General features: G+C 34.5%; 1 protein-coding gene across 1 annotated transcript; it reads left to right on the forward strand.

Annotated features, from left to right (window-relative positions):
- The first annotated feature begins 3758 nt into the window (after positions 1 to 3758).
- Positions 3759 to 6602, forward strand: LOC107891837 (ABC transporter G family member STR2). Its single transcript, XM_016816759.2, has 3 exons — positions 3759 to 4273; positions 4741 to 5453; positions 5549 to 6602. Exons 1-3 carry the CDS (start codon positions 3791 to 3793, stop codon positions 6525 to 6527), a joined length of 2175 nt encoding a protein of 724 aa, XP_016672248.1. The 5' UTR covers positions 3759 to 3790; the 3' UTR covers positions 6528 to 6602.
- Positions 6603 to 9180: the final 2578 nt, after the last annotated feature.

The raw sequence follows: 9180 nt of genomic DNA on the forward strand, positions 1-9180 counted from the left end.
TGCTTTTAACATATTTGTATTATTTTATTTTAAAAAAGTAAAATACCAGCCAAAAGTACTTTTGGGCTGAAAAAAGTTAAAAATTTCTACTTTTTCATCTATGAAAAAACACTTAAAATAAGTTTAAAAAAATTTCTACACTCACGTTTGTTCTTTATTATTTTTTAGGGAAAAATACTTTTTAATGGAAAAGCTCATTTGAGAAGCATTGGAGAACACAACCTCATTTAGAAAGAAAGGGTAAAAATGTTCCTAAATGAGAGATTGTTTTTCCATTTTTCTAAGTTCAACATTTCATTCCTTATTCAAGGGAATTAAACTGGTATTAATTCTCAAACCAACAATAGTTATTTTATTTATTAAATTAATTTCGAGTGTAAGTGGATAAGCGTCTTGATGATTTATTAAAATTTAAGGGTGCAAAAAGTCCTCAAACATTTAAAAAAAACAATTAAATCTCTACTTTTTTTTTGTACTTAATTGAGTATTTGAACTTTTAAAATGCATCAAAAAGGCCCTCAAATTTTTTCCAAAAAAATAATTAAGCCCCTTGTTTTTTAAAAAATTAGAAAAAATTAAAATCAATAAAATCTATAAATATTATTAGATTTTAATAAAAAAAATTCAAAAATTAAAAATTTATTAAAAATTAGAAAAAAAAATATAAAAATCGTAAAAAAATATAAAATATATAGAAATATAAAAAATTATAAAATTTTATAAAGTCATAAGAAAATTATACAAAATGTAAAGAAATATAAATTACGTAAAAGAAATTTATAAAAATTATACTATAACTTTATAATTTTTCTATAACTTTTATCAATTTTTAAAATTTTTTATAACTTTTATCAATTTTTATTTTTTTATCATTTTTCACCACATGTTACACTGTGTTGCGGCATGATGCCTTTAATTGAAAAAAAAACTAAGGGCCATTAAATTTTTTTTTGTGATTTTTATAAAATTTTACAATTTTTTTATTTTTTACGATTTTTATAAAAAAATAAATTTTTTATAAAATTCTAATTTTTTATATTTTTATTAAAATTTAATAAAATTTAATTTTTAGTTTTTTTTTCTAATTTTTAATAATTGCAGGGGTTTAATTATTTTTTTGAAAAATTTTGAGAGTCTTTTTGATGCATTTTGAAAGTTCAAGTACCCAATTGAGTGAAAAAAAAAAGCAGGGGCTTAATTACTTTTTTTTGAAGAAGTTTGAGGGCCTTTTTATACTATTAGTGCTCAATTGAGTGCAGAAAAAAAGAGAGATTTAATTGTTTTTTTTTTAAGTTTGACGGCTTTTTATACTATTAAGTTATTTATTAATTTAAAATTAGTTGCAATTTTTTATTGTGCTACTATCATTTATTTAAATTATAAAACATGTTATATACTTGTGCTACAGGGGAAATAGAATTGAATTTTTGGGTCCTAAATGGGCCAGTGGGTCGGTTGGTAATGGAAGGATGGTTAGTCCAATCAAATGTCCTTACTAACTAAATAGTTTAGTTGAAATGGGAATGGTGGAGTCACACTTAATTTATGGAACTTAGACAAATTTACAAAAACCAAGGGCACGTTTGGTTCGTTGTATTAGATTAGAGGTGCATTGGATTAGATCAGGAAAGGGAAACTGAAGCGGCGCCTAATCTTGGCAAAATGGACGGATTACAAATTGGTAAATTTCACCGATTAGATCAGTAATGTATTACAATGGTATTAGCAATACCATGAACCAAACATAGGAATAAGCGGGGATTAGGTGGGGCCACCGATTAGAGGTGTATTGGCCAACCAAACATGGTGTAAGTAATTGTAGAAGGTTTTAAAATTTGGAAACAACATAGTAAATAATTTTATTACTAAATAGAATTTAGAGATGTGAATTATTATTATTTTATTGCATGGCATGGTTACATGATTCTTAAACTACTACACAAGTATGAACCAGTTACATATGAATGGATAGTTACATGCTAATTGTGTTGGAATGAGATAAAACAAAAAATTAATAATAGTAGGAGCAATGATGATTGTGATGGGGGTTAGGAAATTGCCGAGTGAGATGAGTGGGTTGAGGTTTGGTGTCGGTAGTGGACAGCGGTCGAGGGAAGGATTTTGGGGAAAAAAAATGAGAAGAAGGAACTTTACACTTTCTTCCCTTCCTTTTCCTCCATAACCGTGACATGTTAACAAAAAAATTTTGGATGCATATTCGGCTGCATGAAATTGTTAACCTTATAGGAGAGCCTAAAGAGGAGCCATTTCTTCCATCTTGCTAGGGTAACCTCTTTAAAACCTTCCCTTAACCGAAAGTTTTATGGTAGGAAGGAGTGTTGTTTAAATGGATTCTTCTCTTACATGCATGTTTGGTTTCGGTACGAAAACATAAATTACTAGTGTTTTACCTTGTGAAAATGATGTTATAATCGCTAAAGGAGAGGCTGAAGCACTCGGTGATAAGGGCAAACATTAAGCTTGAAGAGGTCGTAAACCGGCTTTGGAAGTTTTTATTGTTCTTGGACAAATTAAATGGACGTAAGTCACTTGAAAAACCACTTGAGTGGTGCCATTTGCAAAAATTTACTAGCAAACATGATAAAAATTTTGCACGAAGGTAGTAAACCGAGCCTTAACTCCATTGATTATTCATAATCTTAACTTCGGCTGCTGCTTAATTTTTTGTACGAGTTAAATGCATGTCATTCGATTGGATTAAAATTATGTTTTTTTTAAGATAGTTGTATAATTCCATGTCATTCGGTTGAATTTAGATTTACAAGTTTCAGCGTCTAAAAAACGCCTTGACAGCAATAAGGCTAAGGCTAGAGAAACAAAACATGGGGTGTTTCTCTTATTGACAAAAAGGGAAAGAAACAGAAAATAAAATGAAAAAATTTTCACAATCAGGAATGTCAATTTACAATTTGCATATACTAACCTCCGATGGTGCTTTTCCACCTCCAAGAGCAAGAATGGTCTCTCGGAACTTGTGGCCAGTCTCTTTAACCGCCTGTGGAAAACAATTAAACATAGCAGATCATGTTTTTTATTTTTAGAAAAAAATATACTCATCATAACAGGATCATAAGTTTTGTTTTAGAAAGCTCTGAGTCTGATGCAGAGCTTTTGAAGGGAAACACAGAGAAGAAGAACTGTATGCTACTCAATCAGGAATCAGCATAGTAGCTGAGGATATTGACAAAAAGGGTTTACTTGACCGTGATGAACACTAAGTCCTAGAACAAATTTGATATTGGCATATTTAGTTTTTTGAAGTTTAAGTAATTGGCAAATGCTTTAATTCTTAATAGAAACAAAGGTTCTTAACTTTCTAACAGCTCAGAACCAGCAAAAGTAATGTAAGGTTGATTTGCTGAATGTTGCATGAAAGTGTAGACATGCATCCAAACAAATTGGGGTTGCAAAAGTAATGTAAGGTTGATTTGCTGAATGTTGCATGAAAGTGTAGACATGCATCCAAACAAATTGGGGTTAAAAGGAAGGAAAATCCAAAGGTACAATGAAGAACTGATAAAGCCAAATTGAGAGGATGAAGAATACAAAAAGTCCTTTTCTTATCGATCAAAACGACTAGAATCGGACTCTTCAATGAAGACAGCCTCATATAAGCTTTGGAACTACCTCCTTAGTCTGCCCCACCAGCTGTAAACCCCCATTTTCTCTTGATCTTCCCTCCTTTTAATTCCCCCAATCATCTTATCAACTACAGTTAGGAGTTCATTAAGGAAAAAAAATCACATTGTTTCCCTACTGGTGTTAAAGAATGGGTCATAGATATGGTTATCCTCCCGTTACAGTGATTGATATAGGGGAGGAGACACTGAATTTCACTGGAGGGCTTCAATACGTTGACCTTACATACACTGTGACAAAGCAGAAGGAGGTAGAAGGGAAATGGTTGAAACAAGAGGTGGACTTGTTGAATAGGATTACTGGGTCTGCACCAAAAGGGTGCATCACTGCAGTCATGGGGCCTAGTGGTGCAGGCAAATCGACTTTCTTGGATGGTTTGGCAGGGCGTATTGCTAGTGGAAGCCTTAAGGGTAGGGTGTTTTTGGATGGGAAGCCAATGAGTCCAAGTTTAATTAAAAGGACTTCGGCTTATATAATGCAAGATGATAGGTTGTTTCCGATGCTTACGGTTTATGAGACCCTGATGTTTGCTGCTGATTTTCGACTCGGACCCATCTCAAGAGTCGAGAAGAGGCAACGCGTCGAGAAATTGATTGATCAACTTGGATTGACAGTAAGTAACTTTTTCCAGTTTCAACCATGATTCTATGTTGATCTTATCAGTAGCCTGAAAAATTAATTTTAGAAGGTTTAATGTACTATTTGCCCCCTAAATTGTACTAACCGCCCATTAACGACTTAAAAAGAAAAAAAAAGGACATGCCATGTTGAGGTGTCCAAGGTCTGGGTTGAGGCCCGGTTTAAAAAACATTCAAATCCAGCCCCTTTTTCAGCCTAGTCTCCCGCCCAAAATGATTGTTTTAAAAAATAAAATATTAAAAATATTTTTTAGTTGATATTTTATATATTTTTACAATTATTTTTTAAAAAATATATTTTTATTATTTAAAAATTCTTTCGAAAGCTTGGGATAAATAGTGCATTAACGGATTCTAGATTAATAAATTACAGTTCTCATGAATTTACCAGAAAACTATGTTTCTCAAGAAGTGCAAGCTCTAACTACCTGGTTTCTTGCAGTCCTCATGGAACACCTATATAGGTGATGCTGGGACAAGAGGAGTCTCGGGCGGAGAGCGTCGCAGAGTTTCAATCGGTGTTGACATAATTCATGGACCATCCTTGCTCTTCCTAGATGAGCCAACTTCGGGTCTAGACTCTACTAGTGCTTACAGTGTAATCGAGAAGGTGCGGGACATTGCACGATCTGGTAGCACCGTAATCCTCACGATTCATCAACCCTCATCTAGAATCCAGCTGCTCCTTGATCATATGATTGTCCTTGCTCGTGGCCAGCTCATGTATCAAGGATCACCGCAAAATGTCACTCTACATCTTAGTCGAATGGGAAGAAAGGTCCCCAAGGGTGAAAGTGCAATAGAGTTCCTTATTGATGTGATACAAGAATATGATCAATCTGAATTCGGAGTCGAGGTAGTTGCTGAATTTGCAAGAAGCGGACGAAAACCACCACAACTGACAGAAGAGGAAATGTCTGTTTCAACAGCTGCCCCAACACCACCCCCAGCTAATCGTGGTCACGATTGGAAAAACAACAGGCGCCTTGCATTGAAAGCAAGTGAAGATTCCGATAATGGTTTTGATCGTAGTGTGAGAAGCCCATACAATAATACATCAAGGTCATGGAGTGCTAGCCACATAGGAGTTGTGCACCAACTCAGGTTCACCCCCACAAGGCAACGTACTGATCAAAAAGCTCCAAACCCAATGAGGTAAAGCAGTTATATTTTTAAGCAATTTGGACCTTCAGAAGAAAAGTTATTATATTTAGAGACAATAACCTGAAATTCTTCCATGAATTACGCAGTTCATCGCCTGGCTATTATACATACTCAAGTGACATCCTGCCAGGGACGCCGACACCTCACAGCAGCGACTATACCGTGAACGAAAATGATTACCTAACTCCAGATGTTGCTCCGAAGACAGTTCAACACTTGGGTCCCAAATTTGCAAATTCCATCTTCCCAGAGATTTGGATTCTCATGCGCCGTAACTTCAAGAACATTAGGCGTACACCTGAGCTTTTTCTCTCCAGACTTGTAGTCCTAACTGTCATGGGCGTTATGATGGCTACGATGTTCATGAACCCGAAAATCAGCATGCAAGGCATCACCAATCGCCTTAGCTTTGTTATCTTCACTGTCTGTCTCTTCTTCTTCTCTTCCAACGATGCAGTACCGGCTTTCATCCAAGAGCGCTTCATTTTTGTTCGCGAAACTTCCCATAATGCCTATAGAGCCTCTACTTACACCATAGCGGGCCTCATCACATACCTTCCTTTCCTTGCACTACAAGCTGGTGTCTATGCTTGTATTGTTTGGAAAGCCTTGGAGCTTAGGGGACCATTCTACTATTTCTTTATTGTTCTCTATGCCTCCCTTCTTTCAACCAACTCATTTGTGATGTTTGTGAGCTCAGTGGTGCCTAACTATATCTTAGGGTACGCAGCAGTCATCGCTTTTACCGCACTCTTTTTCTTGTTTTGTGGCTACTTCATGAATAGCCATGACATACCGGTGTACTGGAAATGGATGAACAAGGTTTCCACCATGACATATCCATATGAAGGGCTCTTGATGAACCAGTATCAGACTAATCAAACTTTTGGTTACGATCCAAACATGAAACCTGTGACCGGATTTGGCATCTTAAGTTCACTTGAAATTAGTACCGTAGAATTCAAGAAGTGGGAAAATGTTATTATAATGATAGGTTGGGCTGCTTTTTATAGGTTGTGTTTCTACATAGTGCTTCGTTTCGGATCAAAGAACAAGAGGACATAGACAAATCAAGGAAAAGGATGATGCTGAAAGTGCTTAATATTTTGCTTCATCCAAGTGATCTGTTCTTTTTTTTTTCTTTTTTTTTTTGAGTAAACTAATATGTAATTGTTTTCTTGTCAAGATATTTGGATAATACTTCTAGAATGCATGAGCTAGCATCAATGCAGATACATTCACCAAGGGAGAAAACAAATATAATCAACTAAATTAAGTATATTTATGTTTTTTTTTTCTATAATCAACGTTAAGAAAAAGAAATAGTCAACAAGAAATCGCTAGTTTAATTTTGCAAGCTTGGTTGGAATCACTGACTACAGGCTTCAATATAACAAGAAATCATGGAAACAAACAATGAAAGAGACCTTGCAAATTATTTATCATACCCCAATCAAACTGCAAAAAGAGAAACATGTACGAAAGTACAAATTGTTTTGGCAGTATGTATGTATCAGCAAGGGACAATGTTTAGTGCTTGGAATATACCTCCCAATCTTTGTAAGCATCGAAGAGACCCAACCAAAAATAGGCTAACCAACTTAAACACTTTGTCACAGTGTTGACTTATATATTTGATCCATTCGACAAAACAAAGAATCCATCTTTCAGCTATATATACATAGATTAAGCTTGTCTTAAACCTGTGTTAAAGATACAAATTCCTCTAACTGATAGGCATCTTATTCTTAAGACTAAGAGTTTACGAGCTTATGAATTTGGTTGTGATTAGACAGGATGATTTATCAGAAAAGGAAAAGGGCCAAGAAGAGCTTGTTATCCTCTAGAACCAACAAGTATAAAAGCCAAAATCAAAAGGATGAAGACAGCATATGTCATTTTCTTTTTGTTGATTAAATATTTGCTTCATTCTTCAACATGTTAGCATAGAAAAACTTTGGGATTACCTCCTTAGACGCACCTGCCTTCAAATATATAACTATTCTACTGGATATTCGTCTTTGCTTTCTCTAGCTATCTCTAGGTTAACGAACCTAGGTTGGGCTTATGAATATGGGTATGATAAAAACAGGATGATTTATCAGAAAAAGAAAAGGGCCAAAAAGAGCCAGTTGTCCTCTAGAACCAGCAAGTATAAAAGCCAAAACCAAAAGGATGAAGACAACAAGATGTCATTTTCTTTTTGTTGATTAAATATTTGCTTCATTCTTCAACAACATGTCAGCATAGAGGGGAATTCAGAACCATTTTTTAAGGGAATGAAATTTTAATTTTTTATAAGATTATATCTTTATAACTTTTAAAGAATTATATCAAATTTTTATAGTTTGAAGGAAAATAAAATATAATTTTATTTTTATTAATTTAAAATTTTAAAAATATTTAAAAAGTTTAAATAATAAATTTCTATTTTAAGGGGCGGCCATGCCCCTCTCTATAATCGCCTCTGTCAGCATAGAAAAACTTTGGAATTACTTCCACAGACGCACTTGCCTTCAAACATATAACTAATCTACTGGATATTCCTCTTTGCTTCCTCTGGCTATCCCTAAGTAATGAACCCCAAAAGAAAACATGGAAAGAATCATTAAACGCGTTTTCTTCGTCATCTTCACCATCTGCTTTTTCTTCTTCTCTTCTTTCATCGAAGAACAACTCCTTTTCGTTCGCAAAACTTCTCATCCTGCTTACAGACCTCAGTTTACCATAAATTCAGTTTCATTATTCACAATGGTTTTCCTGCACTAGAAGTTGTTATTACGAACTGTTATACAAGCTTTTATTGCTTGGAAAGCTAATGGACTTCCATGGCCATTCAATGTTCTATTTATTGCTGTCGACCACTTCTATTTATCAACCAAAATAGACCCCTTTTATAAGGAAAATGCCTGCTCAAAGCTCTTGTTGGTTCCTTATGAAGTAAGTTATGTAGACATCTTTGCTTTCATAGCTCGTTTTTGCCTTTTTACATGGCTAGTTATTATATAGAAATATGCTATTCATGGTGTTCCTTCGGGATAAAGTTTCCAGATGTTTTGACTTCACAAGACTAGTTGGTTTGCCACTTCAACTACCCTTTCTTTTTCTCTCTGTAAAATTGATCTATTTTTTAAATTTAAGAAAAATTCGCCTAAATCCATAATTAACTTTTAAAATCAACCTTTTCAGCTAATTTTCCAATCTGACGGTCTTAAATTATTTACTTTAAATTCACTCATATACTGACCTGTCTCATCATTTCCTTTTCCATTCAAACTTCAAAGGAAAGAACACTCTCAATACCAACGATTACAACCCAAACTCCTTAAAACGACCTCGTAAGACTGCCCCATTCAACAAGGAATGTAGCCACAGCCCCAATATCGCGTGGGTCATTTACATTCCAAATCCAGGCCGGCCAGTCATGTCCTGTCCCCGGTTCCTCCACTTTTGGCCATCTTAGTTCTCCCTGATTGATACTCCCCAACCAACCCCACTCGAAAAAGAAAGAGCATCTGCGGGGCTATTTTATCAAAATAATTTAAAACAATGACTTAAAGAGTTAAAACATTCACTTAAATGGCCTAAAACAAATAGTGTTGAGAGGTTTTAGATACTTCATGGTTGATATTCATATCTCCAATCCCTAAAAAATCACTTGATGATTGGAAAATTGTTTAAAATCAATTTTTTTTATCCATGCCATTGCATGGCTGAC

The sequence above is a fragment of the Gossypium hirsutum genome, chromosome D11, assembly GCF_007990345.1.
Source record: "Gossypium hirsutum isolate 1008001.06 chromosome D11, Gossypium_hirsutum_v2.1, whole genome shotgun sequence".
In the NCBI taxonomy this organism is placed as follows: Eukaryota; Viridiplantae; Streptophyta; class Magnoliopsida; order Malvales; family Malvaceae; genus Gossypium; species Gossypium hirsutum.